The 25,158-nt window shown below is 37.6% G+C and overlaps 1 protein-coding gene across 4 annotated transcripts in view; it reads left to right on the plus strand.

Annotated features, from left to right (window-relative positions):
• The window catches only part of WARS2 (tryptophanyl tRNA synthetase 2, mitochondrial), a gene marked incomplete at its 5' end in the record, with an annotated part of 82,908 nt that overhangs the window by 31,626 nt on the left and 26,124 nt on the right, over positions 1-25,158 (plus strand). For 3 of the 4 annotated variants that reach the window (XM_081308514.1, XM_081308517.1, XM_081308516.1), the window contains one exon: positions 20,801-21,058. The exons of the other annotated variant lie outside the window; for it this stretch is intronic. In XM_081308514.1, coding sequence (XP_081164640.1) covers positions 20,801-21,058 — 258 coding nt within the window. The remainder of the gene's footprint in view (positions 1-20,800; positions 21,059-25,158) is intronic. 4 annotated transcript variants of the gene reach the window in all.

Here is a 25,158-nt window from a genome sequence, read left to right on the forward strand (position 1 = left end):
GTTGGCTCTGATCTACATATTGTGGGGTCGGGCTCCAAATTCCTTAATAGGACACCCATAGCACAAGAGTTAATAACAAGAATCAACAAATGGGACTTACTTAAACTAAAAAGTTTTTTCTCAGCAAGAGAAACAATAAGAGAGGTAAATAGGGAGCCTACATCCTGGGAACAAATTTTTACTCCTCACACTTCAGATAGAGCCCTAATATCCAGAGTATACAAAGAACTCAAAAAATTAGACAATAAGATAACAAATCACCCAATCAACAAATGGGCCAAGGACCTGAACAGACACTTCTCAGAGGAGGATATACAATTAATCAACAAGTACATGAAAAAATGCTCACCATCTCTAGCAGTCAGAGAAATGCAAATCAAAACCACCCTAAGATACCATCTCACTCCAGTAAGATTGGCAGCCACTATGAAGTCAAACAACAACAAGTGCTGGCAAGGATGCAGGGAAAAGGGTACACTTGTACATTGCTGGTGGGACTGCAAATTGGTGCGGCCAATTTGGAAAGCAGTATGGAGATTCCTGGGAAAGCTGGGAATGGAACCACCATTTGACCCAGCTATTGCCCTTCTCGGACTATTCCCTGAAGACCTTAAAAGAGTGTACTACAGGGATACTGCCACATCGATGTTCATAGTAGCACAATTCACAATAGCTAGACTGTGGAACCAACCCAGATGCCCTTCAATAGATGAATGGATAAAAAAAATGTGGCATTTATACACCATGGAGTATTACACAGCACTAAAAAATGACAAAATCATGGAATTTGCAGGGAAATGGATGGCACTAGAGCAGATTATGCTTAGTGAAGCTAGCCAATCCCTAAAAAACAAATACCAAATGTCTTCTTTGATATAATGAGAGCAACTATGAACAGAGCAGGGAGGAAGAGCAGGAAGAAAAGATTAACATTAAACAGAGACATGTGATGGGAGGGAAAGGGAGAGTAAAGGGAAATTGCATGGAAATGAAGGGAGACCCTCATTGCTATACAAAATTACATATAAGAGGTTGTGGGGGGAATGGGAAAATAAACAAGGAGAGAAATGAATTACAGTAGATGGGGTAGAGAGTGAAGATGGGAGGGAAGGGGAGGGGGTATAGTAGAGGATAGGAAAGGTATCAGAATACAACAGTTACTAATGGGGCATTATGTAAAATTGTGGATGTGTAACCGACGTGATTCTGCAATCTGCATTTGGGGTAAAAATTGGGAGTTCATAACCCACTTGAATCTAATGTATGAAATATGACATGTCAAGAGCTTTGTAATGTTGTGAACAACCAATAAAAAAAACTTTATAAGGGGGTTATAAAGGTAGTTGTTAAACACATATTAGTCTAAGAGCATTTTATTATAAATTCAATTAAAATTATAACACACCAGGAATTTAGAAAGTGGTCTGTAGTTGTAATTATTGTTGACTAAAAAGTGGCTAGGATTTGGATGGGCAGTTGGGAAGGGCTCATTTGAAAATTCCCACTACTCATCTTGGTGATTGTAGTCTTGCATTCCCTAAGCATCATGGAGTGTTTATTTCTGCTTCATTCAAATACATATATTGAGCCTCCACCTGTCAGTGTTAGGAATAAACACATGGCTCTTGTTTTTGAGGATTTCACTGGCTGGTAAGGGTAGCAGACATACAGGACAAGTAAATTACAGTCCAACCTTGTGCTGTAACAGAGTCAGAACAGAGTATTGTTCGTGCTTATACAGGCAAGTAACTCATTTTACCTCAAAGATTTGGAAAACACCACAAGTTTGGTGATGTTTGGAGGGTCTTAAAGGTAAACTGAAATTTGTCAGATAGCGAAGGATGTGTCAGGCAGAGGGCAGTGCATGTATAGAGGCTTAGAATTTAGAAAGAGTGTGGCTTTTTCAGGGAACTAAGAGTACAATCTGCAGATTTGAGCTGGAGGAGGAAAAGGCTATAAATTTGAGCCTTATTCATTCAGCCAATGCCAGTGGAGTAGTAGGTCAGCAAAGAAGTAAAAATTGCTAGAAATACGAAGGAACTTGAAAAGTTCTTTGTTTCTTTCATAAATCATCTGATATGTCATTGGATGGTTTTTTCTGCTGCAGCATTTTTAAAAATCATAAGTTTGTTACGTTAGAAAATAAGCAAAGAAAAACTCTTTCTTAAAACTGAACTGGTGACATTTCAGCAGCAGCCTCTCTGCCCAGCTAGGGTTCTGCCTGTCCACACAAAACAGTTTGTTCCATTTGGTCCTCACATTTCTAATTCTTCCTCATTGTTTAATGTTTCAGACATGAGCTTTTGCTGTTGCTTTCTTGTATCTGTGACTTTGTCATAAGAATATCAAAATGAAAGACTGTTATTTTTCACAAAACATCCAAGAGTTTACTGACTAAGGCAAATAATGGTGTTATTTGTGGTACCAAGTATTTTATCATTAATACCTGCTCAGCTCGCAGTAATTTGTTGGCTAAATGAAAAATAATGTACCCTCACAGTACACTTTCAAAAGTGTATTTGGAATTGTTAAAAACTAGGAGCAACATTGTATTATTGATGCTAATTACTTTATTAAAATTTAGCTCTAAAGAGTTATGTACAACATTTTAAAATTTTCTATTTGGGAAAGAAGGGAGTCCCCCCAAATCATAAGTAAATTGCATTTAAGTTTTTTACAGTTTGAGTATTGATTTTGTTGTGAAGCTGCTGAAAAATTATCTACTTACAAAAATAGAATATATCCATTTAAAAACAAAATGTATTAAAATGGATAAGATGTATAAAAATAAAATCAGAGTGGAGAATATACGGACTAGAAGTGTTTTCTTAAAAGAAACATGATAAATATTTCATTGGTAAATAAAGGCAGCTTTCTGGAGCTGTTGGAAAATGAAAATAAAATATAAATGAGAATAATTATTTTGATTTACACATTCACAGCTTGGTTACTACAAATGCCAAATGAGATTATTGGGATTAGGGAAACAAAACTCTGATGCCACATTATTTTACAAATGAAATAAATGTTTCTTCAATTTATTTACCAGTACATGACAAACCAAGTTCATAACCGAAAGAAAAATTGGCTTACACAAACAATCAGAGAAGGAAAAGCTTTCTTAATTAAAGAATATTCTTGAATGTTATTAGGTCAGTGAGACAATTGACTAAGGAATGTACAGTTGTTTTATACACGCACACAGAGTGAGTGTAAATCAGCATCAGGATTTACTTGTGCTGCTGAGCACCACAGTGTGGGGCAGAGTTTTAGAGGAAGAGCGAAGTGCTCGCCTGTGCAAAATTCTAAGATTTAATAGGAAGCTTGAGGAATTGAAAACTCTGTAATGCCTCCAATACTGACACTTCTTTGATACCATCCTCCCTGCATCTGTATCTGGGTTGCCAGTTTTTTCAAAACTTTTATAAGAGGCCCAAAGATGTGACATACAGGAAGCGATGTGGCATGTCAAAAATATATTGGATTATTTGTTCTCTAACTTTATGGGCTGTCATTGAGAGCTTCCAGAGATTATAAACATACTCTTTTAAACATAAAGAGGGATGGTGAATTAATGATCAGCTGACGCTGGTTTGAAAATTTAATTTTTTCTCTTCTTTTTCTCCCAAGTTTATCAATTACATACACAGTGTTTTTAGAGATTCTTTCCGAAGAGCTTCAAAGAAAATTTATAGACATGTGTTTTCAAAAGTAAAAGAAATAGCTCATTGTTTATTTTCTAAGAAAAGCTATCTCTCTGGAGTGATTATGCAAAAAACAATCTATTAAAATTTCAAAGGAAAACCATTTCCTTTAGAAAGAGAACAACAGTGGCTCATGGCAGTTCGGCTGCATTTCATACTACCTCATCAGAAGAAAATAGTATATGCTCAGTATTTTGCAACAAAGGAAATAGTATTTGTTAAGTTGACATTTACATTTTTCTGAGTGATTATAACTATTTGAAGGTCTTAACATATAACATAGTGGGAATTTTTCAGAGATACTGTTTAAATAGAAGAAATAAATGGATTAAAGCCCACCATGTGCAATAATTTTAAGGAATCAATGCAAATATGACCCTAGGAGTTTGAACTGGTCCCAGAACAAAATAACAGCAACTTCATCTATGATTACACCCACTTAGTTGATCTGGACTGGTTGTTTATTTGATGTGGTCTGCTCAGTAATGGTTCCCGTGTCTCAGCACCTGTACAGTCATGGTTTGGCCAATCCCAGTAGTCAATGCAGAATGCTTTTATTCCATTCTGCAACGCCCCAGCATGGGCTTGTGCAGCTCAACAAGAGGAGCCCAGAGGCCTGGGTAATGACACTCTTACAGCAATGGCAGCCAGATTACAGATCCCAGGAGACACACTGTGTCAGTTTTCTGCATTAGTCAAGTACACTAGTTTCCTAAGGCTGCAGTAACAGAGTACCTCAAACTGAACAACTTAATACAACAGAAGTTTATTCTCTCATAGTTCTAGATCCTGGGAGCCTGGAAGCCTGGGAGTCTGAAATCAGAGTGTTGGGTAGAGTACGACCCTCTGAAGCCTAGAGGAGAATCCCTCCTTGCCTCTTCCCAGCTTCTGGTGGCTCTCAGATGTCCTCGATGTTCCTTGGCTTGTAACCTCATCACTACAATCTGCCTCCATCATGCATCTTCTTCCCTCTGTGTCTCTATGTGTCTTCTGAGAAAATGGGTTGTTGAATTTAGGGCCCACCGTAATCCAGGATGACCTCATTTTAACAGATTACAACTGCAAAGACCCTCTTTCCAAATAAAGTCACATTCTGAAGTTCCAGGTGGACATAAATTTAGGGGGACATATTTGAGCCACTATTCCAAGCAATGGAAATACTATAAATTTAATCTTATGTAGAAGAATGTCAGTTGTTTTATAAATCTTTCTTCCATTTGGGACTTCATAGATCCTAAAGATGAATGAGTATTCTTAGTGTTTTAGTTGTACATGATATTAACTCTAGTGCTAAGATTTATGAAAAATAGCATGGCATAAAATTGTTAAATGTAAAACATTAATCTAAAATTTCCCAGAAGACTTTTTACTTGGTTAATTAAGGCTAATTCATAGAGATACTTACCTCTACCATGTTTTATTAATCTTTATGTGTGTGAAATCATATTATAAAGAATTCATACACCAAATTAAGGGGTTTGGACTTAACCCTGTAGGAAAGGAAGAATCTAGTAGAGAATTCATTATTTTAAAAATATAGATCAGCTGATGGCATAGAGGATGTAGAAGTCAGAAGCTATTGAAACAGCACAGGTGAGATGATGATTGGAAGTGAAACTGTGTTAACGTCCTGTTGACTTAGTAATTTATTAGATGAGATGACAATAGCTGACATTTATTGAACACTTTCTACGTGCCAGTCACTTTTAGTGCACCAATGTGTTTAATTATTATAATAATCCAATGATGTAGAACTATTTAAATTTTTATTTCAGATTAAGAAACTCAGTGACAGATTTTTGCCAAAAATCACATAGCTTTTAATTATAGAAACCAGGGTTTGAACCTAAAAATGTAGTGAGGGAAAAGAAGGAATCTGGGGACGACTTAAGGAGAATGGTTCTGTCATTAGGCTGGACTGAGAAGACTGAAGCAAAGCAGGTTTGAGAGGAGCTGACCAGGTTGTGAGCCAATAGATTTTGTTTTAGATATAGTAGTAAATTCAAAATCTGCTGGTGGGAAATCCAAATGGATATGTCCAGTAGCGCTCTGAAAGTACTGAAAATGATATATGATGTTAACATTCATTTTCTCTGAATAAAGATAATACTGTCTTCTAATATATACTTTTTGTAGCTTAAGTAAAATATTAAAAACTATTGATGCTATCTTATAGATCTGAATTTAGGGTAAGGAAGGGTGGGTGCTTTTAACAGGGTGAGTATCTTTGTGATGAAATATTGTTATGTCCTTTTTACATTAAGTTAGGTAAGTAAATAACTACCTTATTTAGACCTTTGTAGAATTTTTTGGCCGATCAGATAAAGGGAGAAATTAGTGACAAACATGTAACCAGCTGGTCACAAATGAATTTTCTGCATCACAAATCCCCCTTACTCACCTTTCCCTCCAAGCTTTCCGCCAGACATACCCCTGCATTGCTCTAACCACAGGGTATTCTGCGTCAAACCTGGCTGTTTATGGGAACTGCTTTTGTTGAAATCATTAAAGAAAGAAATGCCTGTGAGTTCTCCTTCTGAAGCACTGCCTGTTTTCTGTGTCATTTTGGTCTCATTAATCAGCGCTCCAGTAAGGCAGACACTGTGCTGTGTATTTTACTGTCCCCAGCACAGCGGCTTCTACATCTCTGCCTGGAGGCCGATGCATTGGGGAAAAGGAGAGAGGGAAACCATCAATCTTCCCAGTTGCTCTGTCAGCAGCGATTCTTTTCCCCTTCCTGTTGGCTGTCTCTCTCACCACCTGTGTTTAGAATTAGCACTGAAGCTGCTGCCCAGATGAATAAGAACTACTGTCCTTGTCACCTGCCCCAGTACGGGCCACCACTTCTTAATGACAAGTATATCAAGCAGTGAAGTAAGCAGTGTAGGAGACGCACACATCCCCTTAAAAGTTTATTATAACATAAAAATAAAGGAGAGTTTAAGTCATACATTCTAGAGGGTAGCATCACTTATGGATCAAAGGGGTAAAAGCAAATATCTTGAGTGCCCTTGATATCTTCTCATGGTCTGGCTCTGAATCATGTATGGCTGAAGTTGATCCACCTGGGTCTACATCCTAGCTCCACCATTCACAATCCATGTACTACTCATTTAACCCCTCTGTGCCTCAGTTTTCTTATCAGTAAAATGGGGATGATAGTACTACCTACCTCACACTTTTTGCAAGGATTGAGATAATGCATTCATCATTCTTGCTGTAGGACTTCCCAGTAAATACTCAATAAATGCTAGCTATCATTAACTTCCTTGTTACAATAAAACTGAGGCTCAGAGAGGTTAAATAATATGTGAAAAGTACTAGAAGGAATAGAAGAAATTGAATCTAGCACTCTCTGATACTTGAAACTTACGTACTCTATATCATACTATATTATTTCCATCAGTTTACAAATAACTTCATATGTGACCTTTACACATCATTAACATTACATCTTTATTTCCCACTATGTAAAATGGAAATTGTAATTACTGATATGCTTGTTAATATAAGACTTTTTTTTGGTGGGAGGGGGAGTAGTAGTGGGGCTTTAAGCCAGGGGCAGTTTACCACTGGGCTACGTCTCCAGCTCTTTTATTATTTTTGTTTTTGACACAGGGTCTTACTGAATTGCTTAGGTCCTCACTAATTTTCTGAGGCTGGCCTTGAACTTGCAATCCTCCTGTCTCAGCCTTCCTAGCTGCTGGGATTACAGGCATATACCACTGCACTCAGCTAATACAAGACTCTAAAAGTTATATGCAATTAGCTTAATCAAGCTCTATGCAGAAAAACTTGGTAACAGAAAATGTTCACATTCTTAAAAAGCAATTAAACAATACAAAAGTGTCAAAAAGGACATATTATTCCCTTGCCCCCTGGGTAACCACAAATAAGCTAGATGTGTATCCTTGCTTCCTTTTCAGCATTTATCTATTTAACAAATGTTTTATGTAGAACAGCTTTGGGCTGAGTGATGTCCTTGGTCCTGTTACTGTTCTTCTTCCCATTTTACAGATGAGGAGGTTCTGTGACTTGCACAAGGAAACAGCTAAGATAGTATTGTATGTCAAAGTTCTGGCTCCAGAATCAGGCTTCTCCCCTCCATTAATTTTTGGAAGGCCTACATCATTCTTATCTGTTTCATAATATTCCATTGTTGAAAAAGAAAACTAACTTATTTACTACCCTATTGATAGATATTCATTGTAGTTCTTTTATTATTAAACAATCACATAGGAAATATCAGGTGTCCTTACATTCTTGTGTATTTCTATAGGACAGATTTCCATATGCTGAATGGTTCAATCAAAATTAAACACTTAACATTTGACCTCAATAAATGGTTAGATAACTTATGAAGTTATGAAGTACCTGCCAGGCACTGAGCATTTTATACTTACAGTCCTCTTTCCCCTCTATGAGGTAGCTACTATTATTATTATCCCATCTTTTAGATGCTCAAGACTACATAAGTAATGGAGCAAGGACTTGAATTCAGGCAATCTGGCACTAGATACTGCTTTCTAACCATAACCAGACTAGTTATTATCATATTTTACTCTTTGTCATTCTTCTAACTTACTCCAAAGTTGGATTAACAATCTCAGCTGACACGAGGGTCTGGACTGAATGTGGCTGGAACAATCCTACAGAATTCTATTAGCCTCTACGTTGGGTGATAAGGGAGGGAGCCGTGACTCCCTGGGAAGTGAGATTTGTTTCACCTGGTAGAAGTTGGGATGGCCAAAGAGATACCATTTTTTTGTGAATTATCTTTATGCCATGAAAATAATTTTAGAACTGTTTGCTCTACACTATGGGTTCTTTTGCCTCTCTCCCACAGATTCAGAACACTTGAAAGAACATGGAATTATTATTTCATATGTTGTGTGGAAGAATTTTGGCACCTCAGCTTCACCTGCTAAGCCTACCTATTCTTTTTTATGTAATTTTTAAAATTTATGTATGACAGCAGAATGCATTACAATTCTTATTACATATATAGAGCACACTTTTTTATATCTCTGGTTGTATTCATAGTGTATTTACACCATTTTGTGTCTTCATACATGTACTTTGGATAGTAATGATCATCACATTCGGCCATCATTAATTACCCCATGCCCCATCCCCTTCCCTCCCACCCCTCTGCCCCATCTAGAGTTGTCTATTCCTCCCATGCTCCCGCTCCCTATCCCACAATGAATCAGCTTCCATATTGTATCAAAGAAAACATTCGGCATTTGGTTTTTTGGGATTGGCTAACTTCACTTAGCATTCTCTTCTCTAACTCCATCCATTTACCTGCAAATGCCATGATTTTATTCTCTTTTATTGCTGAGTAATAGTCCATTGTGTATACATGCCACATTTTTTTTTATCCATTCACCTATTGAAGGGCATGTAGGTTGGCTCCACAGTTTAGCTATTGTGAATTGTGCTGCTATAAACATTGATGTGGCTGCGTCCCTGTAGTATGCTGTTTTTAAATCCTTTGGATATAGACCGAGGCTAGGGACAGCTAGGTCAAATGGTGGTTCAATTCCCAATTTTCCAAGAAATTTCCATACTGCTTTCCATATTGGCTGCACCAATTTGCAATAAGCCTACCTGTTCTTAGACCAGGTTTTGGTCAACCAACTGAGCTAACCATGAGACCCCCTACAGTGTGCTTGAGTGTTGAATCCAGACTCAGGTAAGAGAGGTTATCAAAAGGAGTGTTTGTCAGAAAGGGTAATGGGCAGAGAAGAGCTCCAGGCAGAGATAATTTTGTCTTCTGTTGCAATTGTGTTGTTAAAATATCCTAGTGAGATCGTTTTGTTGGTGAAGTCCAAGCTATATGTGCTTTCTGAATCCCTGAGCCATAAGGCTTTATGGAACTGGACATTGCCAAGTAACTCTACCTGACCATCTGAGAGGGTGTGCTTACTGCCTGTCAGGTGTCTTCTTTCACCATGGTAAGGCTGGAACCACACCTTCATACTCTGCTGACCTCCATGGCTGCCACATGTGATAGTTGAACTGCCTGAAACCCAAGGGACCTCTGACCATACATTAATAGATGATCATCTCAGAGATTTTATTGCCTTGAAATGTAGCTTATAAACAAGTGAACATACTCTTCAGATTTTTTTTTACAGTCTTTTCATTTGTGTGTTTCCATATTTCCTAGCAGGTTGGCAGCTTTTGAGAATAATTATGTAGTAATTGGCTTAGAACTCTGGATTCCCAATCTTGACTTCACATTAGAATCACCTGGGGAGCTCTTAAAACTCCTGATGTTCATGCCAAATCCCAGACTGATTAAATCGGCATCTCTTGCAGGGGGGTGGTGGTGATAGCAAGGGGACTTAGGCATTGATTATTTTAGAAAGCTCCCAGATGATTAGAATGCAGCCAAGATTGAGAGCTATGAGGTTGGAAGATATCTTCTCCTTTTCATTCATAGTGTTTTCATTGGTACCTCATGTTATGCTGCTGAAGTTAATTTTAAGAATAGATTATTGAAGCCCAAAAGCCTCTCTCAAATTTAGCGTGATTCAGAATCACCTGGAAGAGTTGTTAAAGCACAGATTGAATAACTTCTCCCATTTCTTCTTCTGGGTTAAGCCCACTGTTAGAATTCCTGATTTTGTAGGTCAAGGAGGAGATCCAAGAATTTGCATTTCTAATCAGCTCCCAAGTTTGTGAGCAGATGGAAGATGAAAGGATTGAGCACAGATTCTCAAAGTGTGTTCCCTGGGCCACCTTCCTTCTGCTCTTTGCCACCAATGGTGGCCAGAGCAGCCACCTCAGATAGTTCAAACTCAAAATAACAGTGTTGGAAAACACTGTGAATGCTGGTGGAGGCCTCATATTGCCCCACCTTCAAGTAATCATCCAACCTAATCAAAAGCAATATATATGCAAAAGCAACCTCCTCTTCATGCAAAACCGCTCCCCCTAAGTCCCTTCACCTTCAGAATTGGAGCCAACCCTGGATAAGTGTCTAGTGTCCCAATGTGGCACTTGGATTTCATTTTCCCACAGAAACAATTTTATGAATGTTTAGGTACAGCCAAAATCATTGCTGTTATAACCATTCTTCAGGAATATTGTAGCTCAAAGAGGCTTTGATGGGCTGCCTCCCGGGAGCTTAACCTCCATCTAAAGAACTGAGTTTCTGAGTTGCATAAAACCAATTTTAAAACAGACTCTTAGAACAAAACTTGTTTAGCAACTGCCTGTAATGGGAACATTCGGTTCATTTTGTTTGCAGTTCATTTTTCTCTTTATGTTGGGAGCCAAAGTTGGAGGAAAAGGTTTGTCAGGCATTCAGCTAACATTTATTAGGTGCCTACCATATACCTGGCACTGTGCTATTTACTGGAGATATAAAGATGAAAAAAACAGCCCCTGCCCTAGAGGAGCTCATATTCTAGGTGGGAAAATATTTACTAAGCAAATAAGAAAATATTTACCAGGTTACCAATGTGATATATGCAGTCATGAAAAACGGATGAAGGAGGAATCTGTTCTGCCTGGAGGGAGGGGGAGGGAGGAAAGGAAGAGTAGGAAAAGGAGTGGGTCCTGGTAGGAGAGACTGATGGGGAAAGCAGAGTGTTTAAGAGGATTACAGTTATTTAGATTGTTGGGTTTGAAGACCAAGGAGAGTTCTTCAAGCAGAAAAGCGGGTGGACGTTCTAGGGTGATGGGACAGTGTGACTGCAGAGAGGAATGAGCTGCACAAGAAAGTCAAGGAATCAGGTGAGCTCCCCATTTAGTGAGATTGAGGGACATCAACTACACCCTCCCATTTAAGCCTTCTCCCAGGGGTAGAAATGAAAGAAAAAGTTACTCTAAGTCGGCATGGTATATGTGGTGTTTACACTTTTATCCCAGGCTCTTTTTTTTAAATTTTTACTAGTGTGTTGTATTTATATAATGGAGTACATTGTGACGTATTCATATGTGCACATTACATAATTTGCCCTTCCTTCTTCCCCCCACCCCCTTAACCCATTCTTCTCTTCTGACCGTCTCTTCTTCCTATTTACATGTTTTTCATTGGGATACTATAAATATAAATAGAAGTGGGATTCATTGTAATAAAGAACTTTCTTTTCCTGTCTATTTCTCACCACCCTGAGGAAGACAATTTTAATTTTCAACAGAATATTAAAGCTTCTGAGATATCTTGAATCAAGTAGTTTCAGACTATACTCTGACAAGGCCACTCTCGGGTTGGCTGGATGAACACAGAGCAGGGAAGGCCTCTTGAGCCCCCCTCACTGGGTCCACCATTATCTAATCACTTACCAAGCTCTTCTTTGGGAACATCTGTTAAGAATATTAAATTCAAAAAGGGGTACACAACTTTTTAAAAATTTTTAAAATAATATTCTAATTCTCACACATTTCAGTAATAGTCTGAGGACTTTGGTGTGGGTATCCAGATCTCTCAGCTCCTGGCAACTTGGTAAGTATTCTCACATAATGAGCTGAAGAGGGACTTTGGGCAGATATTGATGTGGATGTGTGAATGTGGTTATGATTGGCAGGATGTGTCTTCAGACGGCCACAAAATAGGTAATGATAAAATTGCATCCCAGTCTGAACACTTTAAGAACCTAGGTTAGAATTTTCTTATGAGGAAAAACTAATCTTAAGCATTTCAGCACATTTTTTATACTTAAGTTTTAGTATTTCTTGATCTCTTGTCTGTATTTACTGTGCATTTAATAGAAAAATAAATTATGCCATGATCATTAGAATGTACCTGGCAAGAACATGATCCTTGCTGATTTGATTTAGCAAGCAGTATTATTAGGAATTAAAAATATTTCACATTATATGTCACGTAGTGTTAATGCCTTGTTTAGATGATATATGTTAACGTAGTTTTTACTCACCTTTCTAATGAAAACTAAAGGGACTTATAGTTTATTCTCCTCTTACATATAACCTTAACATTTAAATGTGGCTTAGCTGCCCTGAGATGATGATGGGAGTCAAACTGTCAGGACTTTGAATTTTATCATTTCTGTCAGATAAGGAGATGCTCACTAAGGGGCTGTTTGTCAAACGGAGGGGGGGGGGGAAAAGAGAGTGAGAGATCTGAAGAAAATAACCCAAAGAAATGTTTAAGCCCCAAAGAAATAGCTACAGAAGAAAAGAACATTGTAAATGTACAAGCCTGCTGTCTTAGTCCATGTGTGCTACTGTAACAAACCACAGACCATTTATAAAGGTAGTTTATAAGGTTTTTTGTTTGTTTGTTTTTGTGGTACTGGGGTCAAACCTGGGGCCTTGTGCGTGCTAGGCAACTGCTCTACCACTGAGCCAGGTCCCCAGCCCTGGATGGCTTATAAAGACCAGAAATTTATTTCTTACAGTTATGGAGGCTGGAAGTCCCAGGTCAAGGCACCAGCACTAGTGTCTAGTGAGAGCTGCTGTTTCCAACATGTTCTTTTATTGCTGCATCCTCTAGAGGGGAGGAACGCTATTATCACATGGCAGAAGGAGTGAAAGGGCAAAAGAGAGTGCACTTTCTCAGATGCCTCTTTTGTAAGGCCATTACTCCTAATCACTTCCACAAAGGCCCACCTCTTCTTACTATGACACAGGGGATCCGTTTGCAACTTGAAATTTGGAGGGCTTGCATATTCAAAGGATTGAGCCTGGGAAGAACATGGTCCCCAGGTTGGCAGTGCTGAGTTGTGGATTCTGGTGCCCCTGCTGTGTCACCAGTGGTGTGCTCTTGGCCTTGTGATTAACACCTCTTCAGAGCACCTTCTTCTGAGAAGTGTGTTGGGGTCAGGGACTGGTGAGAGTTGGGGTGTCTAAAAAACCAGGCCAGTCATTTCTTGATGCTTTTATTAGTGCCTTATAGTTATATATAATAGTGGTGTTCATTTTGACATATTGCAAATGCATACAATTTTAATCCCCAGTGCTTCCCCTTTCTCCCCTTTCTGCCCTCCCCCTGATCTCCTTCCTCTACTCTGTTGGTCTTAAGTTTAGTTTTTTATTGGTTCATTATAATTATACATAAAAGTGGAACACTTTGTGCTATTTTCATACATGCACATGACATAATCTGATCAATCTCATTCTTCAATTTCCCCTTCTCATCCCTCCTCCTTCCACCTAGCTCTCCTTCCAGTACTGCTCTTCTATTTTCCTGAGATCCTCATTTTTATTCTTTATTTCTCTCTAGCTTCTACATATGAGAGAAGACATTCGACCCTTGACTTTCTGACTTATTTCACTTAGCATGATGTTCTGTAGTTTCATCCTTTTACCAGTAAATGACATAATTTCACCCTTCTTTATGACTGAGTAGAACTCTATCATGTATATATGCCACATTTTCTTTACCCATTGTCTGTTGATGGGCAAAAGCCGATTCCACAAATGTGGCTCTTGTGAATTGCACTGCTATAAACATCTGTATGCATATTATCACTATTGTAAGCTGATTCTAGTTCTTTGAGGAGTGGGATAGCTGGGTCGTGTGGTCATATGGAGTCTTTCGAGGACTCTCCATACTGTTTTCCAAAGTCCTTTCCTAATTTGCAGTCCTGCCAATAAGGTGTCAATGTACCTTTTCATTGCATCTCTGCCAGCTCTTATTGTATTCTCGATAGCTGCCGTCCTAACTGGTGTGAGGTGGATATCAGTGTAGTTCTGATTTGCAGTTCCCTGATTGCTAAGGATGTTGAACATTTTTTAATATATTTGTGGGCCATTGTATTTCTCTTTTTGAGAACTGTCTATTTAGTTCATCTGCCCATTATTGTGTTTTTTGTTTTATTAAATTTTTCAAGTTTTTTAATATATTCTGAATATTAATCCCCGTATGAAGAGCAGGTGGCAAAGATTTTCTCCCATTCAGTAGGATCTCTCTTCACAGTCTTGTTTCCTTTGCTGTACAGAAAGCTTTTTAATTTGAGGGCATCCCACTTGTTGATTCCTGGTTTTATTTCTTCAGCTTTAGAAGTTGTTAAGACAGTCAGTGCCTGGGCTGTTATGCTGGGGCATTAACTCTGTCTTCTTCTAGCAGTTGCAGTGTTTCTCATCTACTTCCTAGGTCTTTGATCCATTTCAAGTTGATTTTTTGTGTAGGGCAAGAGATGAAGGATCTAATTTTATTCTTCTAAGTGTAGCTATCCAGTTTTCTTGGGAATATTTGTTAAAAATATCATTTCTCCAATGGCTGTTTTTAAGTCAGGCCAATCTTAAAGTCAAGAAGTTTTAAAGTGGATGCAACTCAGTGTGACAGAAGCAGCACAGAACCCAATGGCGACAGTTTCAATCCAGATCTGACCCACCTACCTGTGACCCTAGGTAGTTAAGTTAGCCTTGTGGTGTCCTTCCACGGACAGTGATATGCCAATGATTCCTACCTGCCTTAAACAAAATGAGGTCTATGAAAGGGCCAGGGACTACTTCTGATAGCTAAATTCATCACAAGAAGAAAAACACATCTGTAAAAGTATTTTATCAGCTGATCAAAGGATAGCCCAGTACATGTTGGGAAAACCCTCAAAATTTGGAAATGACTGAAGCCTGTAGAAAACTTTTAAAAATGTGAAGGTTTTTGCTTTTAAATTCATTTACTAGACCAACAATATATATTAAGTGCTTATCATAGATGTCCTTAATAAACTCACAGTTAATAAATTAGTCATTCCTTTGTTTTGTTTTTGGGTACTACAGGATTGAAAGTAAAAAAAGAAAAAAAAAGAAAGGAAAAGGGACCTCATGAAAAATAGAAGCAACACTAGTAGAGTAAAGAAAGGAAATCTGGAAGGAGAAAGGGGAAAGAAAAGGTACTGGGGAATGAAATTTAGCAAACGATGTTATGTGCATATATGAATATGTCACAACGAGTCCCACTACTATGTGTAATAATAATGCAACAATTAAAAAAATAAATAGAATGATTGAACAATTGATGTTACAGCTGTGTATAGTAGGACTTTTTTTTTGGGGGGGGGGGGGGGGTACCAGGAATTGAATTCATGGGCACCTGCCTACTGAACCACATCCCCAGCCCTAGTTTGTATTTTATTTAGAGACAGGATCTCACAAGCTGTTTAGCACCTCACTTTTGCTAAGGCTGGCTTTGAACTCAAGATCCTTCTCTCTCAGCCTCCCAAGCTGCTGGGATTACAGGCATGGGCCACCTTGCCTGGCATAGCAGGACTTTTTAAGGAGTCTTGAAACCTTTGGTTGAAATTTTTGTTTTCCACAACCATACTGAAGTTGAGTGTTTTACAGCCTACTTTTAATGTTTTCTATTTGGGATTAAAGGCAGAAACTCTCAAGTGAATCACAAACATTGTCCTTTGCCATACTTAATAGCTTAGAACTTTTCAATTAATTTTGAGTAGTCACTGAAATTAAGAAAATTATAGGGATGGGGATGTGGCTCAAGCAGTAGCGCACTTGCCTGGCATGCGTGGGGTGCTGGGTTTGATCCTCAGCACCACATAAAAATAAAATAAAGATGTTGTTTCCACCAAAAACTAAAAAATAAATATTAAAAATTCTCTCTCTCTCAAAAAGAAAATTATAAATTTTTTTGTGTTTGTGAAATTGGTAAATCTGTTCTACCTCTGATTTGAAAATCCATTCTCTGTTCTGGAATATATCAAGTGCCAATGGTAGTGCTGAAAAACAAGCCAATGGATGCATTGGTTGCAAATGGCATTTGTTAAAGAACTGTGCCTTGAATAAAACTGAAGACCTGATTTGTAAAAATGCTCACTTTTGCTCCTCTGTCCAGCCTGGTGGAATTGTAGGCTGGTGCTCCTGCCTGCCCCATGGGTGAGTGAGCTCCTGTAGGCTGGTCTTGAAGCTGTTTTCTTTGCGGTTTGCCCCGGTCCATGGTCCATGGGGAAGCTGTGCATTCATTTTCATTCTTCTCCAGCTCCAATGCTTTTGAACACAGAACCCCCATCCTCCCACCTCCCAAACTCTACATTCCAACGCTGTGATCTCATGGTACCAGGCGTATCTCCCCTGCCATGCCGGCAGGCTGCCCGCTGACTCTTGCAGGGGAACAGACGGGAACATAAACTCACGGTGGAAGAGCAGGATGCTCTCTGTATATTTTTAAGACCAGGAATCCAGTTCCCATTTAGAGGCTGTATTTTTTTAATAGCTCCTTGAAAATTGAACAAAACATTTCTTGTTGTTCTTATTTCTTGATAATATCATTCCTTCTGCCCCGATGTATAGAATCTCAGAAACTAGAGAATGGAAAAGATGTATTAGATCATGTCTAGCCCATTCCCACTGGTCAAAATTCTTTTTTCCCACAGTCTCTCCTCTAGTGCTTTTCTTTTCTAGTTTTCTCAAGAATTTGTTTTCTCCATTTCTCCTGGGGAATAATTTCTTAGTTTGACCATGGAGGAATTTATGGGGAAATATTCAGATTCTTTTTTTTTTCAGCTTAATATTCCTGGTCTTCATAACCCTTTACATTACCATAAACAGTTCCTCTTTTTCCTAGGTCAAGTATTTCTGGATGGTATTTTTTTCCCTTCCATTTATTAAGTTCAGAGTTTATTTTTCTGCTTTGCTTTCTCTCTTCATCAATCAGCCTTAAAGCTCATTAATCATTTTTTACTGCACTGAAAACTCTTTTGCTTATTCCCATATCGGGAACCCAGAGCTGGTTAAGGTCCCTAGGTACTGGAGGAGGCTTCACTAAGATGTACTATGAGTACATGTGTTTCTCTCTCCTTCCCTCCCTCCCTCCCTCCCTCCCTTCCTCCCTCCCTCAATTCTCAACTAGAAACTGTTTGTAAATTGTGATTTAAAGAGTTAGTTATTTGAAGGCCTAGTGTGAGTGTGTTTGTTTGTGATTTTGAGTGGTTAGATGACATTTGTTCTCAGTTATGTCAGTGATATTTTTCGTATCCTCAGAGCTGCAAATCTTTTGATCTCCTCCTGAGGGCTTGGATCAAGTACAATTCTGGACCTAATGTAACTGTAATGTGGCATTCTGTTTTAGAGCTGCCATCCTAGGAGTAGAAAGGGAAATAAACTGATATTTGTAGGAGTTGAAATTCTGGGGGAAAGGGTTGGGGAGATTTTGAGTAGTCTTTTAACATCCACATATTTAAAGCAGATTAGCTCTCAGTGTTGGGTATAAAGATAAATCTTCATCTGCTATACAGTTTCCTGGATTGGGTTAGGGAGGTGGTTCTACCCAAAGCCATGTTATAAGACTCAATGTAATCCCAGTCAAAAATTTCAACAGATTGTTTTTTCTCTCTCTCAGGACTTGACAAGATGATTCTAAAATGTATTAAGTATAAAGGAGCAAGATCAAGTGAAATATTCTTGAAAAATAGAAAGACTTGATCTACCAGATCCCAAGACTTATTTAAAAAGCAGTGTCATACTGGCACACATACAAATAGACTAAGGGGACAGAAATGAAAGACCGGATCCTTAACAGATTCTCCATGTGGTGAATCCTTTATGACAGCTGTGGTATTCCAGAGTAATGTGAAGAAGCAGTCTTTTCAATTCAAGGTGCTAGAACCATCAAATATCCATGTACAGGGACCATCCCCCCACCCCCTACACACACACACAGTAAAAGAAAGAAAGTAGAAATGACGGGGGCGGGGTTGTGGCTCAGTGGTAGAGCGCTTGCCTAGCATGCTCAAGGCACTGGGTTCCATTCCCAGGCATCACATAAAAAATAAATAAATAAACAAATAAAATAAAGGTTAAAAAAAAAAGAAAGAAATCGGATGCCTATCACAGGCTATATGCAAAAACTCCAGATGGATACCAGCATAAATGTGAAAGATAGAACTTTAAAGTGCACACACACACACACACACACAAACACACATGCTTTATATATATATATGTATGTATACATGCACACATCTCCATGACTTTAGGGTATTGAATGTTTTCTTCTATGATAAAAAAGAAATCTGTAGTCAAAATTTATGTATTTGGCTGATAAAGTTAGAAACCTCTCATAGTCAAAAGATATGTAAAAAGACAAATAGGCACACAGTAAAAGAATATATTTTATGTATAATTGAGAAAGTATTCGTTATATAGAATATATACCAATTTTGGGGGGGCGGTGCTAGGGATTGAACCCAGGGCCTTGTGCATGCAAGGTAAGCACTCTACCAATTGAGCTATATCCCCAGCCCCTATATACCAATATTTAAATAAATAAAAGATAATCCATTCTGAGAAAAATAGACAAAGCAATTTAAATAGACTCTTGACTAAAGAAGTAAAAATAGCCAATAATCATAAAAGTCTCAACTTCTTTAACAAACAAAGAGGTGAAATTAAATCATAATTAGATTCTACTTCGTGTCGTAGAATCTCCATGTTAGTAAAACACCAAAGGCTGGCAACACCAGGTTATGAGGGGAGGTGGAACAACAAGAGCTGGTGGTAGAAATGCAAAGGAGTAGTTCACCACATGGTAGGTAGTTGCAGGTGTGAGTGTACACCTTTTTGATTCAGCAGCTGGGTCTCTACACGTGAACACTAGAGAAACTTGCACTGTACACAAAGAGAAATGGACTTTTTTGTTCCTATAACTTTATTTTGCAAATTGTCAAGCCTATGGAAAAGTGGCAAATAAGCATACCATATATAATAAAGCCTTCATAGATGCTGGCTAAGCAAAATATGGTAGTTAGTGGAGAGAGCATGCCTGGGCTTTGAAATCAGTGAGTGATACTTGCACTGAAATCCCAATTCCACCACTTATAGCTCTGTCATCAAGGGAGACCTATTAAAATCTGTAAGCCTCGGTTTTCTCATCTGCCCTGGATACAATAATATGCCTACCATATCAATAGCGTAAGGATTAACTATATCAGTGTTTATAAGGCACTGAGATAAAGTGTCAGCAACATAGTAGTTGCCCTGTAAATTATGGTCACTATTATTAATTTTTTGTTGTAATGGTGGTTAAAATGATAATGATGTATTTTTATATTTCCAGAGCCTTTTAATTACAGCACATTTATTGATACATACTCATTGTGAATTTTTTCACCATAGAATATTAAGTAATTCTGGGGGGAAACAGCATTTTATTTAACCCTGTATTGCATTTTTTCATTTTCCTATTAATATTTTGTTATTAGAAAGTACAATCCAAAGAGAAAACATGATCATGACAAAAAAAAATGTTTTTATAATTTAGGAAATTATGCAGAATTAAAAACTTCTTTTGAAAAATAAAAATGTAATTTTATCAAAATTAAAAGAAACTGAGGGCTGGGGTTGTGGCTCAATGGCAGAGCGCTTGCCTCGCACATGTAAGGCATTGGGTTCAATCCTCAGCACCACATTAAAATAAACAAACAAAATAAAGATGTTGTGTCCATGTATAACTAAAAAAAAAATTTTAAAAAAAGAAACTGAAGCACAAAAAAGTTTTTTAAAAGTTCTTTAAAAAATAATATTATAAATAAAAAGTGTTTCCTAATTTCTAATCCAAGACTACACAGTAAATTATACTATCAGTAATTATTTTTAAAAAAACACACACTTTAATAAATAGCAGTAGCCTTTAGCACTAAAGCTGTGGCCTTCATTTCCTTAACCACAAAATAAGTGAAATCACATGAAAAACCTTTGAGCTTCTTACTCTCTAATGAAATATGATTCCATGTCTGAGGACTTTCTCACTGACCACCAGAACCACAGTCGTCTTTTCTTCTTGGGAACTGCTGCCTGTACCCCACTCTTCTACTTTCCTACCTAGTCATGATTATGTTGCTCCATTGTACCTTTACTTATCTTTTCATAAACATCCTGTATCTCCAGTTAGATCATATTTTCTTGGGGTTGCAGACCTCTTTTTATGTATCATTAGGTTTAAAAGGTTTTAAGTGTAAAGAAAAATTAAATGTGATGGTCTTTAATAGCACCTAGTGTGGTGATTTTGCACAGTGTAAGCACAGGATAAATGCTTGATGCAAATGACTGTCAGATTACAGTTGGCAAAAATAGGACTAGCCATCATAGTCATTGTAACATGAGCATAGGATTTGGGATCCTGCCTCAAAAGCAAATATGTCTATTTTCCTTTGTTTTAGAAAGACAGTATGGAGCGGATATTTTCTGGTATTCAGCCTTCAGGAATCCTCCACTTGGGAAATTACCTAGGAGCCATTGAGAGCTGGGTGAGGTTACAGGATGAATATGACACAGTGCTATACAGCATCGTTGACCTCCACTCCATCACCATCCCTCAAGACCCCACCATTCTTCGGCAGAGCATCCTGGACATGACTGCAGCTCTTCTTGCTTGTGGTATAAATCCAGAGAAAAGCATCCTTTTTCAACAATCTCAGGTCAGCATCTCGAATTAGAGTCGAGAACAATATTTACTTTCAGATTATTTAAGGAAAAATTTGAATGATTCATACAAAATTTGAATGATTCATACAGCTCCCGTTCATTTTTTTTTAATTGTTCAAGGGCAGCTTCATCAAATGCAATTGTTTTTGTTTAATGTTTTGTCTATATACCGATCATTATGTATCCATATATTTCTTTTTTTTTAATTTAATTTTTAGTTGTAATTGGACACAATACCTTTATTTTATTTATGTTTACGTGGGGCTGAGGATTGAATTCAGGGCCTTGCATGGGGTAGGTGAGCACTCTACTGCTGAGACACAATCCCAACCCAAGTATCCTTATATTTCAATAGTGTTTTTTAACTTATCTTCCACTGGGCTTGGCAAATTTATAGTTCTTCATCTAGCAAAAAAGTTGTATCTCTAATAGTTTTAATCCTGGAATGGTTTTTTTCTTTGCTCTATTGCAAGAATCATTGAACCAACGATTTTGTGCTATTGACTAATCTCTTTATGATCAAGGACAGAATTTAGTGACCAGTGGTTTTATATAATTCCAATGTTGCTTTCTTGGGTATTGCATTTGGAAGGCCTATTGGATAATCCCCATTGTTCATTCTTTGTCTAATAGCTTTTGAGAAGATTTGATAGAACAAGCTGGGAAATTGGAAGACAAAGTCCCAGTGTCTTGTGTCCAAGCCAAGAAAGGCTTCAGAGCAAAGCCAAAATATTTGACTCATATCTTTACTATGGATGAATCAGTTTATTCTTGGACATGCAGAGAGCCTGGCCCAGAGAGAGGACAATTATGAAATGCTTTAACAAAGAAGATAAAAATTCTAACTGATCCATGCCCTCATTACATATCTGCTTTAACCTGCAGCAAAACCTCAGCCAAGAAATGACCTCCCTTGATCATAATCTTCTATCATTATTTTAATATTTTTTATTGTCCACAGAACTTAATGTAATGATTCACATAGATCAACCCATTACATATGGAGTAAGGCTGGGGGTATAGTTCAATTGTAGAGCACTTGCCTAGCAGTCCTCAACACCTCAAAACACAAACACACACACACACACACACACACACACACACACGCACGCACACGCGCAGGCATGTACACACACACTGAAAAGTGTCTTCAAAAAATAAACAAGGATCAAACCCAGTGCCTCTCCCATTAAAAAGATAAATAAATAAAGGAATTGTGTTCATCTACAACTAAAAAAATATTTTAAAAAATAAAATAAATGAGTTTATCAACTTAAGCTTGTTGCCAATATGTAGATATTTGATAAAATAATAGAGTGGAATTGCTAAATGGCAATTTACTCCAACTTCCTTATAATTCATCACTAAGCCTTTACTTACACATGATTTTCAAATTCAATGTTGGACAGCTCTAATTGCTATAAGGTTCCAGCTCACATTGAACAAACATCTGCCTCTCTATAATTTGCATCATTCATTTAATTTCTGCTGTCTAAGTATAGACAATAAATAACTCTCTCTTCACACACCTGTTCTTCAAATACTTGGAAACCTGGATTATGTGCCATCCCTAGTCTACAGGTTTTACCTTATTCCAACCAGTTGTCCCCGCTTCTCTCACTCTTGGTCATCGTATCTCAGAAGCACTCTCACCTTCTCTCTGAAAATATGAAATTCTCATATTTCATGAAATAACGTTTCTTCAAACTCTTTGCATCTATTTCTGACATTGGAAAGCTGGTCATCATCAGAGCCACTTCTTGAGTCACCTAATGCATTTTGCAAAGCACATTCATCTTCACTCCATCTAAGCTGTTTTTGATATAAGCACTCTTTTGATCCTTATTTGATGTTATTTCTAAAAATTTTAGTCCCGGCAACAAGTACCTACACCTATATTTCTTAGGTGAATATGTCTACTCTCCACAAATAACCACTTACCGGATTGCTTTTGTAAGTAATCTTTAAAATCAAAGGCTTATTTATAGCCATATCCAAAGACTGCACTTTGAACTTATTCCTCCAGGAATAATTACCATATGGTAATCTTTCCCTATTAACATATTATAAATGTTGTCTCCTTTGTAAAGGATTTTTGGCAGTGACCTTCATAAGCACTTAAAATTTTCAATAATTCCACCGGTACTTTGTCATTTAAAATAGCAATTATGATAGAGTAAAACCTCAATATGAGAGACTTTGTAAGGGCTCTCTCATAAATGAAGGATAAAAAATTTCTCCATCTCTTGAAAGGTGACTAATGAGATCATTGGTTCCAAGAAGGCTGTGGGGGTAGGTCAAATAGTGGAGGTGACCTGTGTTGACAGGCATGTACCTGCCTCCTTGTAGCCTCAGTGCAGCCCTGAGCCATCACAGTTCCGTCTCTGCCATCTCTGACTTCAGCTCTGTTGGGGTGGATTTTGATAGTTTGCCAGTAAAACTTAAAGGAGGTATTTGTTTTGCCTACATTTCACAACTTTTCTATCAAAGCAAATGTGAAAGATTTCCTCAGGTGTCTTTCTGACCACAAAACATGCGGACTTAGCCGTTCTCTTCTTTTTTGGATAAGGCAACCAACCTTATTGTGTGGATACACCAGATATTTTATCAGACTCGCATTCCTCTTTTTAAATATTAATTGAAGAAAACTTTTTAAGAATAGTGTACTGTAATTCTCATCACTTAACACGATGTGGCTTATCTCATCAAGTTATTTTCTTGTTGCTGTTGAAGCATTTTAATGCAGATACTACACATTATAGCATTTTTCTTCCTTAATAATTCAGTATGCCTCTCTATAAGTTAATTAATTTTTTTTGTGTGGGGGGGGTGGTACCAGGGACTGAACTAAGGGGCACTTGACCACTGAGTCACATCCCCAGCTCTATTTTTTATATTTTATTTAGAGACAAGGTCTCACTGAGTTGTTTAGCACCTCACTTTTTACTGAGGCTGGCTTTGAACTCGTGATCCTCCTGTCTCAGCCTCCCAGGCTGCTGGGATTACAGGCGTGCACCACCTTGCCCAGCAAGTTAAGTAAGTTTTTGTATATAACCATAATGCTATCATCACACCTAGCAAAGTTATTAATTCTGTATTATTACCTAATACCCAGATTACTCTGATTCTCCCCAAAATGTTTTTGGAGTTAGCTTCTTTGATTGATGATCTACCAAAATCCACACATCATATTTTATTATAGATTGAAATCTTTATGTGTATATGTGCTCTTTGATTTGTTAATCATGTTTTATTTTATTTCCTATAAAGTAAGTCCTTCTGCATTTAAAAAATTTTAAACTTCAATTTTTATGGTTTTACTTTTTTTATACCTTTGATAGATTGATCAAGTTTTCTTTTACTTGCTAAAAAGTTAATTCTTATAAACTTAAAAATAAACCTAATGTTGTGTTGCTGTCCCTTTGCACTAATCTGTCTAATCAGATGTTTGGTGACTATAAACTGCTGTCCCATGGAGTTGCTTGTCCTTCTGTTCCTTAGTTTAAATAGAATGTGTGCTTGCCTAGTGCCCACAGAGCTCCTCGAGAGAAGTATTATGTATTGGTTCCTTTAGAAAGACCATAAAGCTTCAGTCGTTCATAGATAGTGATGGAAACATCCTCCTCATGTTTTATCTTCAGACTGTGAAGGCATGTATTAGCTTTTGCTTCTTAGAACCATTTCTAGAAGAAGTATAATTGAATAAGCTAGTCTCCAGAACAATTATTTCTAAACACAGGGCCCCCTATGTGCAGTGCTATAGCATGTGAAAGAATCATCATAGGCTGTGATTTATGGTTGTGATCCAAAAATCAATAATTAACTATGTCTTTGTTTTCCCATTTATTTTAATTGACAAAGATTGTATATATTTATGTATACAATGTGTGATGTTTTGGTATATGTATAGGTTGCAGAATGGCTAAATCAAACCAATTAGCATATTATTGCCTCACATACTTTCATGTGGTGAGGCAATATTTTTGCAATATTCAAGCATACTCTACATTGTTATATAGCCACCATATTATACAATAGGTCTATTAAACTGTATTCCTCCTGTGATTTTATATCCTGTGTCCTTTAATGAACA

Source organism: Spermophilus citellus (assembly GCF_964194105.1).
Source record: "Spermophilus citellus genome assembly, chromosome: 9".
In the NCBI taxonomy this organism is placed as follows: Eukaryota; Metazoa; Chordata; class Mammalia; order Rodentia; family Sciuridae; genus Spermophilus; species Spermophilus citellus.